At 43.8% G+C, this 17192-nt stretch overlaps 2 protein-coding genes across 3 annotated transcripts in view; both read right to left on the bottom strand.

The window, feature by feature from the left end:
• abca3b (ATP-binding cassette, sub-family A (ABC1), member 3b) overlaps positions 1–275 on the bottom strand; it is a 37866-nt gene extending 37591 nt beyond the window's left edge. The window contains exon 1 of one of the 2 annotated variants that reach the window (XM_018743044.2): positions 17–275. The gene's annotated coding sequence lies outside the window, so the exon portion shown is untranslated. The remainder of the gene's footprint in view (positions 1–16) is intronic. The other variant, XM_018743045.2, reaches the window with a different exon arrangement.
• A 2405-nt stretch (positions 276–2680) lies between these two features.
• Positions 2681–16684, bottom strand: ccnf (cyclin F). The gene is made up of 18 exons (XM_029250656.1): positions 16672–16684; positions 15705–15859; positions 14378–14484; positions 14207–14274; positions 10949–11145; positions 9997–10050; positions 9695–9799; positions 9520–9597; positions 8442–8593; positions 8369–8373; positions 7917–8103; positions 7672–7795; positions 7381–7561; positions 6815–6902; positions 4508–4607; positions 4120–4262; positions 3795–3967; positions 2681–3238 (listed from the first exon to the last, which is right to left on the bottom strand). The coding sequence occupies exons 1-18, from the start codon at positions 16682–16684 to the stop codon at positions 2796–2798; spliced, it is 2373 nt and encodes a 790-aa protein (XP_029106489.1). The 3' UTR covers positions 2681–2795.
• Between the last annotated feature and the right edge of the window lie 508 nt (positions 16685–17192).

Below are 17192 nucleotides of genomic sequence, written 5' to 3'. Positions count from 1 at the left end.
CGAAAGACTGGATTACCTTACATTTGTGTCCTCCCTTCTCTACAACTGAACTCCATAGGATGTCTTTTCCAGTCAAGTTGTCAAATACCCTTCCTTACTGTAACCCATTCACCGGAAAATATCCGGGTAAACGCTGGCCGAAGCACTCAAAGCTCTTCCCCGATGTCGGCGGAGATACAGCGTCGATGCACAGATCAGCTTTGTCCGTTAGTTTTCATCGGAAAGGATGACATTGCAGCAGAGAGCCGAAGCCCGTGTTCATTGTGCGTGCAGCACGAGCGTCAACACAGCAGGTCACGTGACCACGCAGCCCCGCGTCACATGATAAAGGCGAGTTCGTTCCAACTCCTACCAGATCGTTATTTAAATTATTCATTTACCTGTCCCTTTCCTCCAGCGCAGCGTACAGTGTTAACCTCCTTACAGTGATTTACCCAATCATTCCACTAGCTAATTTCCACAAGGCCTATATCAGGGAAGAATGGCAGGAAGTGGGATTTGCGCCTCTGACCTCTGAGGCTGGAGGTGACAGCTTTCACCACTATGCCCCCTGGTGCCCCACTTTTCCCCCACATACCTCATTAGAATTACATTTTAAATATGGAAGTAATGAAAACATATCTACAGCTTCGCAAATTTTGGACAGCGCATAATCGATAAGCGTTTTAGCCTGGGCAGCCTGTTGGTCTTGAACCCACTCGAACCCCTGCCGCTCCTTCGCCTTGCAGGGCTATTTGGCCTTTCTCCTCTCACCTTCTCACTTTATGTATTAATGTATTGTTCGCCCCTAAGTGCTCAGTAGGACTCATCTAAGCTCAACATTAACACTACGTTTAACAGAAAACAAGAGGTGGATTGGCAACTATTAGAATTCCGTTATCACCAGAAAGACCACTTGTCAGAACCATGTAAAGTTAACGGACGATCCTTAAAAGCAAGATCTTCCTCCTTGCTTCCAGGAAATGAATTTACTCCACTGTTAGAAAATATCCAAAGGCAATACGCCCCCACACACACACACACACACACACACACACGAGTGGTGACATGAGGAACCATATGTTTAAATCATCATCACATCCGCAGGTAGTGGCAGTTTTTATTGCATCTACGTTTCTACATTACATGAGGATTCAAGTAAAGGTGGTATGTCACAGTTTCATACATTAATATTTACACAAAATACTTTGTATGTCAAGCCGGGGTATCTACTTACAATCTGTGATAGGCAGCCTGTTTCACATGGCAATTTTTACAGTACTTTTAAAGCCCTAAGCAGATGTATTGGCTTCAGTGTTTTCAATGTTTGAGCAGTCACAACAGTTAAATCACTTCAATTTGCGTTAATGTTCAATAACATTTGCTTGTTTATTCTAATACAGCAAACATCTCCCGCCTTACCACAGGAAGACAGGAATCGCACAAGCTCCGAATGGAACCTGTGCAGCAAGTGCAGTAAACACACATGCTAGCCAACACTCGCACCCATGGAATAGCCCCCCATGTCATATTTGCAGCACCTGACAGATTGTGCTCATTAAAAGGTTTGCTCAATGTATGTATTCAATACATAACCACATCCCTCCTTTCATCTAGGCTGAATGAGGCACTAAAGTACTCCATTTCACAAAAAGCTCAGCTGAAGATACCTTTGCGATTTGAAAACCAGGTTAGTAAAAAGAGCACGACTCAAAATGCACAGTTCAAGGCAGGTGACTGCAGAACAAACGTAAACAAAGACATCTTTGACATGTTACTTCAAGTGAACCCAGAAACATGGTTTGTAAACAGAACCCTTACCCCCACCACCAAACAGAGTAGTGCCTTTACAAGCTCCTGCTCAGGGTATGTTCCTGACTAGCTTTTCCCACCTTTGAAAACAAAGTTTGCCTTTACATACCATTAGTTTATTAGGAAAAGAAAAAAAAAAAAAAAAACCATCTGGTCTAAAATGCCCTCAAAATATCCCCATTAGACAATTATAAATGTTTCAGGCTGTTTTTCCTGAGATGACAAGTGAGCACCACTTTAATGCTGATTGTCAAAGAGATGCTTAGAGCAAGGTTCTTGCCACAGTCAAAATAGCATTAAAGTAACAGATAAAAGCTATTTGAGCAAAGGGCCACCAAAACAATATATTTCAGCGGTGTCCATGCTTACCATGATCGGGCAGTTTTTTTTGGAAAAGATTACTGCATTGAGCAATATGAAAACAAGACCTCTGTTAATCTGAATTACATTTATTTAGCAGACGCTTTTCTCCAAAGCGACTTTCAATTAACTATGTAGGGTTACCAGCCCACACACCTTACTCACCAATGACTTACACTGCTAGATACACTACTGACAATGGGTCACTCCATCCATAGATCAGTGGGACACACTCTCTCTGTCACTCAAACATTATGGGGGGAACCTGAACAGCATGTCTTTGGACTGTGGGAGGAAACCAGAGCATGCAGAAGAAACCCATGAAGACATGGGGAGAACATGCAAACTCCACACAGACTGAGCATGGATTGAACCCATGTCTTCCACACCACCCAGGTGCTGTGAGACAGCAGCGCTACTCGCTGTGCCACTGTGCTGCCCGAATTGTCCTGAGAAACCCACGGCAGTTTAAAGATAGCCAAAGCTGAACATACATAGGACTGATGTCCATTTTTTTGACCCCAATACATTAACAAAATCCATCTGAACTTTTTTCCTCTTACATAGGGTGGAATTTGCTTTAAATGGCCTAGTCAGGAGACAGGTCTGGTTGAGCACAAGCCCATAGGGTGTCAGTCTGTGCCTCACAAGCTGAGGAAGCCTGTGCTACTGGCCCCATCTTCTCCACTGTGGGCTGCAGCATTCTTCCTTTTCACCTGCCTTCTGCCACTGGACTTGACTCTGTGCGCTGCCATTAGGACTCCAGAACTGGGAGAAACTACGACGGAGGACATAGTCAAAGTCGGAAGGGTACAGGAAATGAAAGGAGAAGATGAGGAGGTATTTGATAAGGAATAAGAAGGGCTAATGCTCTGTACAGAAGAGTAGCCAGAGGTGTGGGGATCTGTGCTAGGCTTCCAGAAGAAAGGCCGAGCCCATGGGAGAGCATCCTTCTCAGTCTTGGGGCAGCCATGCCTGCCACAAACCCCTTCACAGATGCTGTCCTCATCACTGGAGAGTGCACGGCAATGCTGTTCCAAGTTCCCAGGTGTTGCTTCCAGCTCCAGTTGAAACCCAGGCGTCAGAGCTGTGGAAGCAGGAAATGAGAACTCAGCATTGATACAAAAAGATCAAACTTCTTTCAAATCCCTCTTCACAAGCACAGTAAGTCATGTCCATTCTCAAAAGTATTCCAGAGCAGTGCATCTAAGGCTGTGACAACACAACCATGGTAAGTTACAACATGCCACTAAGCTTTTTTATAAGCCATAATAAAGAACCAGTAGCATGTCACAGAAGACATGCATGAAGTGTAGAATTTAGAACAAACCCATGACTTGCTAATACAAGGGTCTTAAATTTATATGCAACATCTATCTTTAATATTCAGAGTATTAAAACAAGTAGATTAAGAGCTACAGAAAAACTTGTATGGATATGATGCATGATCCAGGGAGCACAGTGGCACAGCAAGTTTGGTCAGGGCCTGCTCTGTGGTGGGTCTGGGGTTCGAGTCTTGCTTGGGGTGCCTTGTGGTAGAGGCGGTTATGGGGTGTGTGAGTGTGTGAGTGATCCATGCTCTATTGCTACCAGAGGACAAAAGCCACCCCACCATGTTCCCTTGACAAGCTCCTGACACTCACTCTCCCCATCCTTTTCTCCTTCACTCTCCTGGTCTCCTTCATAACCAGAGCAGGATGTGTCCAGGCTCCAGTCCAGGATGTCTCCAACTAAGGTCTCCTCCTGAGGGGACAGCTCGCCTGTAGGAGTAGCTGCCAAGCTGTCACGTTGATCCTGCTCCCTTTCCTCTCGCCTCCTGTATGAACCACAGTATGAACCGATTACTGTCTTGTATATACATTAATACGAAGATGAGAATCACAAATAAGCAGAACAGATATGGTCGTCCCACACACACACACACACACACACACACACACACACACACACACACACACACACACACACCTTTTGTTGCTGCTGGCAGGTGAAGACAAGAAGGCATCCATGTCCCCTGGCTGGGCTGTGGGGATAGGGATTTCCAGGTCCAGGACTACATGGTCTGGCATCATAACGTTGAGCACTTTGCAAAGTTCCTTCATACCAATCACCTGTGTACCAAAGCACAGATCGTGAAGGCTGCATAGTTAGGGGTCTTCAGGCACACAAAATACTGACTGCCAAAAGTCAAATCACCAATAGCACAAAAGGAGCAGAAAGTTTCCCCATATCTATTAAATGACACTGTAGGAAACAAAACAGTTTTTCCTCATTTTAAATGAGGAATGAGAAGGGAGTGTAAGGCAAGACTGCATTTAAGTTCCTCTTTGCAAAGTCCCAGAAAGATAAAACACACCTCATCTTTGCTGATCTGCTGGTAGGTCTCATCTTCAAATCTTTGCTTGACACCTGTCAGGGACACATGTCTGTAGTCCTTGGGCACATCAGTCCTGAAACTGCACAGAGAAAGTGACAGTTTATTCATGCTACTGTAAAAGACATTATGATAAGATGTACCATTACTGTATTGTCACCAGAACAAACATTTTCCTCTGTAGGAGTGAAGACTAGGAATGGGAATAGTGGAACCATCACAGGAAGAACAGAAAACTGGCCAGCTTTTTAAGAACACAGGCAAAAGTGAGGTGGAAATATGCTCATCAATCCACTCGTTTCTCCCAGTTAGAAAAAAACCCTTTATGGCTGTAGTGCTGCCCTTTCTCATCTGACTCAGCTGTGCTGCATGGAGTGTGACTCAAATGGGTGGAGTTTGGCAGTCACTTTTTCAGACCCTTACATTACACTGCAGCAATACAGGTTCCATACTTTGATTCATGGCGCAGCAAAACATGTGTACATTTATATATCCAAATTCATTTCGGCCATAAAGTACAAGTCAGTCTACCTCCCGTCAAGAGCTTAAGTTCTTTGTAAAGCACGTCCCAAATTAATTGTTTTGAGACTCCATGTGGGAAGTTTAATTGGTATTACACGATCACAAGAGGGAGTGAAACTGCATGTCCACTCATGCTGCCTGTCAAATTTGCTACGTTCTTTCTAGCTCTGTGGGGGTGAGTGGGCAGCTGTAACTACCATGAGGCATGCAGCAGGAGGGCACTTCATGCAGGCAGGCTGTCACTCTAAAAGGAACTTGGGGGGAGCCTGGAGGAGATCCAGCAGGGAACACAGTACAGCACTGCCTTACCAGTTTTCTGGAGCAGAACCCACCACCTGCCACCCAGCATAAACCCAGCCTGCCCAGTTTGGTGAACAAATATAAAACCTCCACTGCCACAGACACAGGAAACAAGCGAAAATGTTCTCTTATTTCTGGTCGAAGTTCATCGTCCAACTCAATCATCTCCATTAGACAAAACAGCTATTCACAGATCTCGTCATTGCTTCTTTTCAGCGGGGGGGGAGACCAAACCACAAATAAGACAAGGGGGGGGAATGGATTATCTGGCAAAGAATTGGCCCTTAATGAGCACTGGGGCACCAGGGCCTGAGACAAGAGATCAGCTGCCATATCAGCTTTAAACATGACTGATCCAATCATCACTGTAGGGTAGTGGATCACAAAGAAATGTATATCAGATTGACAGTGAAGGACTAAAGGTCATTCAACATACTCAGGATAAGATGTTACACCCTGTTCACGCATAACAACGGCTGTATATAAGGACCAGTTCTACTGTTCTCCACACCTTGTGCATGAAGCCTCTGAGAAAACATTCAATGCCATCATACATCTCCATGATTCTGGATCAAGCAACTTAATCTCCTCCCCAACCAACACACTGACTCACAGGGAGTCAACATGTCTGCCAGCATCCCTTGGCCACATAGTCCCTTACAGCCATTGTCAACTGGCCACCTTTCTTTGTTGGCATTTCACCAAGTTAGGGCTCATAACACCTCTGGCAGGCTTAGCAGTGCAATCTGGCATCCCAGACCCACCCCCCCTCCACACACAAACACACCAAGTGCCCAAACCATAACTCAAACTATCCTGGTCAATACTGCACTTACAAACGTACTACCAACAAGCTGCCCCCATCACCGCAAGCCACCTCCTCCCTGCCTTATCGAAATATTGCTTAGTATCTAATACCAAATTCCACCAGGAACAATGTAGCTGATTTTTCCACAAACCCCAAACACCTACCTCTAATACTCAGACCCATTTCATCCAAGATCTCTCCAACTCATGTATAGTGTAAATGTTCATGCACCATAACTTCACGAGCATCCACAGATATGCCTTTATACAGCCGCCACTCTGGCATTGTATGCAATTGATTGTGTATCTTATTAAAAAACAATTTGGTAGGAGGTTACCATGTTTCATGCATCTACTCGAGCGATGAACATCGTTGCATCAAGTGGAAGGTAAACTAAGTTTACTTAAGAGTCACATGTCCGCAGCCATGTCTCTCTCAATGTAATGCACAAATGTAAATGTAATGTACTACTTTCACATGAAGCCACCTCCCACAGTCCCCTGCCTCCACCATCAAATCCGCATACATTTTCTGTTCAAATGGCCCCCCTCTAGCATCTTCAAATGGCACTATTAGTCTGCAGCACCTGAACCTGTGTAAGCACGGCAGTGTGCCAGTGTGTGAGAGAGAGAGAGAGAGAACGCGCATGCACAACTCACCACTCGCTGTAGAGTAGAAGGGTGTAGGGGATGAGTTCCCGTTCTGAGAAGCCAGTGTACTCTGCCAGCTGGCTTGGCCAAACAGGAGCTGTGCAGAAGAAGAGAAGGAGGCATGAAGTTAAGGGTCACTATTAGAATTTGCCAGAGTCCAAACAAAGAACCAGAACCAGACTGCAAGCACATTCAGAACCCACATAAGTCTAAGCAAACTACAAGGCACTATGACTAACAAATGATTAACAATCTTTGCTTCTGCTCTAAAACAGCTAGTTATTTCAATGCTCAATAATTTTCTTAGAAACAAGTTTTACACTGATATTGTACTTGACCAATTCACATTAAGTATTTTTTCCTATGGTATTGCAACATTAGCTTCCCAGAACATGGTACCTGGGACCAAGTTAGCTGCATCTATGTGGATGTTGCAGATGAGATGGGCTGCTGTACTATTGATCGCAGCTTCTGCATGAAGCTATTCGCCTGCAGCCGGCGTACAGTTCGGCAATTATACAGCACTCATCAGTATACAGTGTGTATTACAGTTGCATACACAGATAGATACCTACTGCAATTGTGCATGGCCCGTGTAAGCAGCAGGGCGGCGCAAGCAAGGCAGGAAGGTGGCAGCAGACTCAGTGTTGTGTAGAGTAGTGACAGCTCACAGATGTAGCTGAAGAGGTGGGCACTGCGGCCATCGAGAGGCAAGAGTGATAGTAGTATGTCGCCATAGTCCAACAAGGTTGGTGTCTAGTAAAAAAATAAAAAACATCCATCCTGTATGAAAACGCTTTCAACACTTATAACATTGGAATTGCAATGACTTTGCTCAGTTGGAAGTATTTTAGATTAACACTCACCCGCATTTTGCCCTCCAGGGCAGAAATTACTTCTCCCATCATCCTCACCAAGTCCTCATACTTATAGGTGTTGTCTGTGAGCCACACAGCCTCCCGAATGGTCAGGATTTCTTTGCTTATGTACCTGTAATGCAGTGGTAATGGGTTTACCTTAATGACACAAAGCAAGACAACAGCAAGAAGAGCATAACATGGAAGATAAAGATTTAAGAGACAGGCTGGTGGTGGCAGAAACTTAGACCCACCGAGTGCAGATGACCATGCAGGCAATGCCGAGGAGCTGCAGCCGGGCCTTGGGCACAGAGTGTATCATCAGGTACCGGTTCACACAGTGCACTGTGACATGCAGCACCAAACTGGAGAAGCCTTTCATCGTCGTCACCTCCACCAGCCAGTCCACCAAGATGTACCTACAAGGACAGAAAGGACATCCTGCTCAGCGCCATTAATTCAATGGTCTTAAGGAATGCTCTTGAGTACTTAACTCATCTGAAGCACCACCATTTCTTTAAAAATCTCACAATAAACCTGTGAACACAGCAGACTCATAGTAATCCTGTAAACATGGTGTAAAGATGCAAAATATTTTTGGATAAATTTGCCCTGTGTATGTCACAAAATGCAGAAAAAAGTGACCTGAATTGGTACACCAAGTATGAACACAGGTACCTCACAACTAAACCCATCAACAGAAAACCACGACTCCAACATCTAAGACACCAGCCCTGCAGCACAGGAGTAGAGGAGTCCAGCACAGCGTGCAGCCGCACCTCATTGTGTCGTTGATCTCATTCCTCAAGAGGTCCCCAGTAAAGCGGCGCTTGTGGGGATAGGACTGGAAAAGTTGGGCCACAAGGTCAACACAAGCCTGCGGCTCCAGGCCCAGGGGGTTTCCACTGCTGCACGCCTTGGCCAGGGACAGCTGGGGAACAAAGGAACAGACCTTTAGGGCTGCTGGAGAAGCCCACTTTCGCAGCATTCTCAGACCAGAAGAGCTAGTGATTTTACAAAGGCTTTTAAAAGACATCTAAACTACTGAGATGTCATACAATGCAAGCCTAGATGCACACTATATAGAGGATACAATTTTCCAAAGTTGTTTTGGGGTTATGGTTTGGAGGGAAATAGCTACATGATCACACTGTTGTAATCTGGCAGAAGAATCAGAAACTATGCAACTTTTACAGTTATATTTATAAATACAAACATAAGGACTTCAGATATGTGGCTTTAAGTTTAACACACAACTGAACAACTCTGAAGCTCGTACATCTGAGCATCTAATTGTTCCCTGAGCCTTTGAATCCTTCTGCTTACAAGCAAATATGCAACAACTAAACATTTCTTTTGACAATTAACTCATACCATAGGAGCTGTAGCCCTGACACTGTAGCCCATAAATACTACACACTCTGTCTTTTAGAACCCCCACAAATGAATTTTATGAGTACTGAGTTTAAAGAATAGTTAAAACAGGCAATTGTTCCAGTGTTTCGGGCCACTAAAAAAAAAAAAAAAAAAAGCATAGTTTAATACAGGTTCAGGATGGAAAAACAAGCACATTTGGTACCACAGCCAGAAGGGGAAAAAAGGAAAAAAAAAAAAAATCCACACATGCTGGGGTTAGAAAAGACCCCACCAATGCATATGGCAGAGTATAAAGAGTTCACTGGGGAATAGTGCACTACATGGCACAAAATTACTGTAAAACTACAGTACAATGCAACTGTAATAAAAGGGAAATTAGCACTCCCAAAAATGGAGCATAACATAACGAGAGCATTTCATCAAAGGTGAACTCGTGCTCAGCACATGCACAGGGAGGGATTATCGGCATGGTGAGCTCACCTGTGCCTCCCAGCATCCCTTGGCAGCATAGTCCCTCAGCGTACGCAGACACTGCAGGTACCTGCCAGGGTCCGCCATCTGAGGGGAAGAACAAACAAGTTAAATGGACCCCAAGACATAACGTCTTGCACACACATGGCAGTTAACACATGGTTTGGGATGAAATGGGTCCTACCGCAGCCTTGCGCTGATGCTCCCAAAGCAGGTAGGAGCTTTGCAGGCATCCATGACGGGATGACTCCTCCAGCATGGCCATCGCTTCTCCGTGCTTCTCCTCTTCCTGTAACAGACAGGTGCAAGGGCATTCAGCCAGGAACGCACACAGACAGACAGACCAATTTCATATACACATTTCCCAGTACTTTAGACATTAGATCTATATATACACACACCATTCCATAATGTGAAATACAGGAAATGGCAGCAAAGTCAGTGAATAATTGTACAGCGTATAATGTGTCATTCACACAAACTTACATCAAAGAGCTGGAGAACTCTAGCCAGACAATGAAGCAAAGATCCCCTCTTCTCCTACAGTGCAGGAAATACAGTGGAAGCCATTAGGACATCTGAGCAGATACAATCTTTATTGATAAGGTAATAGTATTGTATTAACTAATTTAATCCTCAAGGCTTTGAGAGACACTGTGGCTGGGGTTTCAACTATAATCTACTAAACTGACAACTCCCCTAATGGTCCCCTTTGTCAAACCAGCTGTTTAAACCCTCAGTTTGCCTGCAGGGGGGAACCCAATACCTTCTCATGGCACATCAGATACAGAGACAAGTTTAAAAAAATGACAAGTTTCCATTGCACAGTACCAAATAAAGACTGGAGCAATTTGGAAGCCAGAAAAGAAGATCATTTAAAGCAAAGCACAGTGCAGTGTTATGACTGAAAATCCTCGCACAGTAATACGGGTCAGAACAGCCTGGAAAAAGCTACCATTATTTAGATGTATTTATTTAGCAGATGCTTTTCCCCAAAGCAACTTCCGATGAACACTATGTAGTGTTATCAGTTCACAAACCTTATTCACCAAGGTGACTTACACTGCTAGATATACTACCGTACTTGCAATGGGACACTCATCCATATATCAGTGGAACACTCTCTCTGCTACTCTCACACACACTATGGGTGAACCAGGACAACATGTCTTTGGACTGTGGGAGGAAACCGGAGCACCCAGAGAACATGCAAGCTCCACATAGACTGAGCGGGGAATCGAACCCACGTCCTCTCACACCGCCCATGTGCTGTGAAAAGGCAGCGCTATCTGATATATTCAACATATAACAGGTATGCATTAAATGAAAACAGACTAAAATTTCACATTGGTATTGTGGCTACAAACACTTTACTGGGATAAAGTATACAATAGTGGGGAGATGAAGGCTTGAAGTTACTGGGTTTGTTTCAACTCACTATCTGGGTATCACACTCTGCCCTTAGACGTTCAAACACAACAGCTTTGCAGCAGCTCCCAGAAGGTGACCACGGAGGTCGGATGAAGACCCAGACAAAAGGGTCGGCCGTTGGGGGCCGAAGGCTTTCTGCTAGGCTGAAAAATCTGGAGGCCTTCTCGCCGCAGATTTCCGCCCGTCCCTCGCTTGAAAGGGATGCTGAAACCAAACAGAAAATAGAGAGGATTACATCCTACCATGTGGGGAAAAGTAAGTACACCCTCTCAGTTCAGCAGAAGAGAGATATTTGTCTGGTCCTTACAAACTTCGAAATTTGGACGAATCTAGCCTTGCAACATATTCAATCTATTTTTATAGCATGCTCTCCTCACACTGTGACACAGAGAGCTACATATAACCTATCACTATGCCATTATTTATTCAACACATTTTAAGCCAAAATGGGGGGGGGGGGGGGGGGGGGGGGGGGGGGGGGGAGAGAACTACTTTACTTCATCCATAGCAATTAAGGTCATTAGCAGTCATGTGCTGCTTATCAGATGTGACAGAACTGATCACAAGAAGTGGGACCACCTCTGTAAAAGCACAACTCAGTGGTTTGGAGCATTCAGGTATGTGTTAATAAAAGGCAAGGCCAAGTTTTTAAAAAATAAAAAAGGACTGCCCAATGAACTCTGAGAAGAAATTTTTGCTGCTTATCAAGGGAAGGGTTATAAGGCCATTTCCAAACATCACCCTACAATGATGAGAATTATGTGCAAATAGAAAACATTTAAGGCCAATCTTTCCAGAAAGGGATATCCTAACAAATTCTCCAGAAGGAGAGACTGTATAATTTTCAGGAAAATCACAAAGAAGCTACATCTAGGGATCTACAGGCCTTGGTTAACATGTACTGTCATGAACTTCAACATTTACATTTACCTACCAGATGCTTTTCTCCAAAGTAACTTCCAATGAACTCTATGTAGCGTTATCAGCCCACACACCTTATTCACCAAGGTGACTTACACTGCTAGATACACTACTTACAATGAGTCACTCATCCATACATCAGTGGAACACACACTATCACTCACACTGTGGGTGAATTTAAACAGCATGTCTTTGGACTGTGGGAGGAAACCAGAGCACCCAGAGGAAACCCACCGAGATATGGGGAGAACGTGTGAATTCCACACAGACTGAGCGGGGATCGAACCCACATCCTCTCATACCACCCAGGCGCTGTGAGACAGCAGTGCTACTCGCTGTGCCACCGTGCTACCAGGGCTTGACATTAACACCCCCTAAATGCCTGTAAAAAACTGCAATGGTGGGTAACTCCATCACCCCTGCCAGCCACTTTGGCAGATGATGTTTTGGTGGCATGGAGGGGGGGTAGGGAGAGAGAGAGAAGGAGGGAAGAAAAAAAAAAAAAAAAAAAAAAAAAGCAGTTCACAAAACTCTCCTTAGATGATCAAATCAAGTCAATGTCAGCCTAAATACAACTTCCATGAGCACTTGCAGCACAGGGTGCATGTGCATCCTATTGGGTGCTTCGGGACCAGACTCCAGCAAGAGCCCTAGGGAAGAAAAGTTGAAAATGTGGTGGCATAGTAAGGGTGTGAAAAGAGCAAAAGGAGAGGATCCAAAAAAAAAAAAAAAAAAGTGAAAGATGAGGCAAAGAAATTAATATTTTCTATGAAAAGTGGAGATTGGGTGACAAGCAGCTACAGTATGATCCTGACAAAAACATTATGTATTGCGTGGACTGTCGCACTCATGGTCACAAGGTACAGAAAATGTTTTCTTGTGGGATCTACCAATTTCAAACCGGAGAAAGAATCACGAAAAGTCCAACGGCCACATGCATAGCCAAACTCGCAAGAGAGCAAAGACTGGTTTGTTACCACAAGACAGTGTTTCCGCGAAAGCATTTGTCACGAAGTTATTACAGTTTCAAAAGATGACGCTGCCTTTCCGAAACATCCACGCAATCGGGAAGCATGGCAGACTCTTCACTGATTACTTGTGGATATGCAAGGAAGTATTAAATCAATACTAGCAATCAAGCACACTAATGTTAGTAACAACATTTTACAGATTTTAAGATAAGCAAGGTAACTTAGTTTACATGTAATACCATCATCACCTAGGCAATCTCAGTTATGTGGGCAAATGAAAACAGAGGTCTGAGCAGCCTAAATTAACATTTAGGCTAGACCAGCAAAATGAGAGTGTGGAGGACATCTGACATGTTTCTCTCTCCCTCATTTCTTCTCACTGACCGCAACCACACACGAGACACTAGATCGTTGTGTTCAGCTAAACTCACTTTTGTTCAAATAAATTATCAAAAAACAGTTACCTTTTATTTATGTGCATGTACTTGTGTGTGTGGGCAGGGCATTTTGGCTAGTGACTTTTTGACTCACTGGCCCCTGTGGCCAGTGATTTTCCAAAGTTAATGTCAAGCCCTGCAGTACAGTCAGAAAAACACTGACCAAGTACTATTGTCATGGAAGGGTAGCCAGGAGAAACCCCCTTCTCTCCAAAAAGAACATGGCAGGATGGCTTAGGTTTTCAAAGTTGCATTTGAAGAAACAATACTTCCAGAACAATGTTGCTCGGGCAGATGAGACCAAAGTGGAGATACATGGTCATTATGCACAACGTCATAACCGGGAAAAACGACAGAGCGATGAAAGCTGTGTCACTTAACAGACCAATTATCCCAAGCCAACAAGGAAATCCAAAAGTGAATGGTTAAAAAGAATCAAGGTGTAGGAATGGCCAAGCCAAAGTCTAGACATGAACCCCAAAGAGATGCTGTGGCAGGACCTGAAGAGAGCTGTGTATAAGCAAACACCCTCATGCGTCAATGAACTGAAGCAATACTGTACAGAAGATTGAGCCAAAACAAAGAAACTGAGGAACTCATCTAGAAAAAAAAATTACTTCATTATTGCTGCAAAAAAACTGTTCTACCAGGTAATGAATCCTGGGGTGTACTGTTATTCACACATTGTTTGGGAGTGTTGGCTTATTTTACATTAAATAAATAATGACATAGTGGATTCTGTAATATGTTATCACCTGCGGGTAGATTTACGTAATTTTAGGACACGGTAAGGATGAGATTTTTTTTAAAACCATACAAATGATAAAGGGCATACTTTTGTTTCCCCATGATGTTACACTGCCAAAGCACTCAGGTAGAATAATTTGAGGAGGTGATGTATCGTGCAAGAAAAATCTGAGAGGGTGAAGAACTTACGTCCTTCGTTGTACAGGTAAGCTATTCCCAGTTTCACCGCAGCCTCAAAATTTCCTTTCTCAGCTGCTCTGCAGGAAGCAAAAACAAAGCACGCTCACACAACAGCTGACACGCAACTGGTAGGTCCAGAAGACACCCCAGAGGAACATGGAGAAAGACCAGAGTGTGTACCTCTCAAACAGCCAGATGGTGTCAGGGGCAGGCCAAGTGTCCACAAAGCTGAGGCGGGCCCACAAGCTCGAATGACTATCGATAACGTCACGCAGTCGTGAGTGTACCTGCAAGTATACCGATAAGCGAGAAAAGAGGATTATTCACATTGGTTGTAGGTAGTTTTCAAATTCTTCATTTATGCACCTCTGGTCTTGGCAACCCCCTGTGGCTGCTTGCTGTCCTAACCGAGCTTACATTTCATCAGTCTTCATTAACCACTTCCCAGCATGAATGGCCTCACTGAGGTCATTAAAAGCCAAGTGTTCACTTTAGTCTCTGAAACCTTTAGAGGTGATAAAAATAAATACGTTAAACTGCATAGTAGAAGGCGAACAATAGTGCCATTTTAAACCAATCAGTGTTTTACAAAGGATTAAATACTAAAGGGTTCTTCACATTTGATTAGTGTTTTGTTTGTTATTAAAGTTTCTCCCAAGCTAAACTAAAAGAACATTCCACCAGCAAAATTGTATATATTTTACAATTTATCCAATGAACAGCTCAAAAGAACTCAATCAACAGTTCAGCTAAACCAAAGGCAAATATTTTGCAGAGGGTTCCGCCAGCACTGGAAAAAAAAAAAAAAATCAGTTTTTTCAGTTAGTATTGCTGTGATCTCCAATTTATTTGGAATCTTCCGTATAGACAGCGACAAACAGACACTTCTCAAGGTACACAGTCAAGTCAAGAAGAATCCGCACAAAACATATCAAATGTTGGGGATACTTTGACTAAGTCTCATACGATACAGTTACCCGTTAACCCTCACACTGAGATGTATTTGTGATTTTTGCACTAATAGTAATTTTTGTAATTTGTGATTTACGCCTTGTGTTTTTTTTCTTTCATGGGGGGCGCAGTGGGTTGGACCGGGTCCTGCTCTCCGGTAGGTCTGGGGTTCAAGTCCCGCTTGGGGTGCCTTGCGACGGACTGGTGTCCCGTCCTGGGCGTGTCCCCTCCCCCTCCGGCCTTACGCCCTGTGTTACCGGGTTAGCCTCCGGCTCCCCGCGACCCCATATGGGACAAGCAGTTCAGAGAGAGAGTGTGTTTTTTTTTTTTTCCCCCCCCCTCTTTCCTTGTGTCCTTACAATTCATGTCATAGGCTGCTGAGAGGATTCACAGAGTAAGAATTTCATTGTATGGTGTAACAAACTGTTTACTGTATACATGGCAATAAACTCTTGAATCTTTAAATTTAATCAGAGCGAATCCAAATCCAGGAATCGAGAAGACTCTCGGGCAAGTGTGTGTGTGTGTGTGTGTGTGTGTCTCTAACAGTACTCACAGCTCTGACATTCAGCAGGTCCTGAGCAGACAGACACTGGAGGACACAGAGCAGCACCTCATCTGGCAGGGACAGCAGAGTCAGCGTAGACACACGCTTCCTCACCCTCTTCTTCGCTGGTACCGTGAAGCATTTTGAACAACGGCAGTGCAGCACTAGGGAGCACAGGAACCACCATCATCATCATCATCATGATCATCATGCTCACCCTTGCTAAAAATCAAGTCTTAACTGTATTTATAAATATGATGAAAAGGGTAAAAAAAAGACACTGAGTACCAACTGAACATATCCCGAACAGTTCCCAGCACACACTTTTACACTGTAAAGCAATATTTTGTATAATACCAAGGTTTAATGAAAATCATGCTCTTCCACAAATAATCATGTTAAGTAAATATCTTCCTTTTTCAGCTCAACAACAGCACCACAGCACAGGTCTCTAAGGTGAGGGGACCAATCCTGCTCTTTTTCGTGAACTTCGCAGCAATCGAAGGGATCAGAGTATCAATTTACAGTAAAAAAAAAAATACTCTGGTAACAGCTGAAGAGAGTTAGGGTTAAGGTTAGGTTTAATTCTGCTCATCATAATTGATTAGCGCCCGAATTTCCCTCCTCAGGGACTTGATGATCGATCCGTTAATGAGGAGCCACACACTGGCCTCGTTCCTGGAACCGGGGGACTCATCAGCACATCACTTCATAACTCTCATCACGTGACGCTCAATAATAATTGCTATTTATGAAAATTACGGATCAACACAGTTAGTTAGTCAGTCAGTCTCGTCTGACGATGATGGAGAAAGCACGACACAGGAACAAAAAATTGAAAAATGTGAACACCACCCCCATGTCCAAAAAAATAGGTATATTATGTGTGTGTGTTACTTACTTCTATAGACATTACGAAGTTTCATCTGTGTGTAAAAAACCCACAAAATTATTCATGTACACAAGAACTCCTTACCGCCAGCTTTCATTGCAGGAGCTCAGTCTCCTTCTCAACACCAAAAACTCGGAACTAGCTAAATTAATTACTTTAAAACTAAAACACTGTACAGTTCACAGGCAACGAAGATATGTTGAGGTCCAAAGTTAAAGCGCTGACGTTTAAGAAAATAAATAAGTATACGAAGCTAACTAGGTCAAGACACCGGCTATCTTAGGAACTTCGGCCAAAAACTTTTTGAAATCGCTTCATACGGGGCACGTTTATAGACCCCGCCCCTTAATTGATCTGACATTGCCTAGGCGCACAGTTTAAACATCAACTTTAAGTATTCATTGGTCAGTGAGGGTTTACGCCCATCGAGCTCCGAAGAGCGCGTCGATTGGTTCGGAAAAGGAAGTCAGGCTCCAATTGGTCCTTCTTCGCTGTGGTTAAAAACAAATACACCGATTGGATGAAATGATGATATTTCGAATTACGCGCTTTCAATTCTTTTCATTTTATTCGTCAAGAAAGACGGAACTATGATAATTTCCGCC

Source organism: Scleropages formosus, chromosome 3, assembly GCF_900964775.1.
Source record: "Scleropages formosus chromosome 3, fSclFor1.1, whole genome shotgun sequence".
In the NCBI taxonomy this organism is placed as follows: Eukaryota; Metazoa; Chordata; class Actinopteri; order Osteoglossiformes; family Osteoglossidae; genus Scleropages; species Scleropages formosus.
The sequence above is the reverse complement of the archived record's forward strand: the minus strand, read 5'-3'. Positions and strand labels throughout refer to the sequence as shown.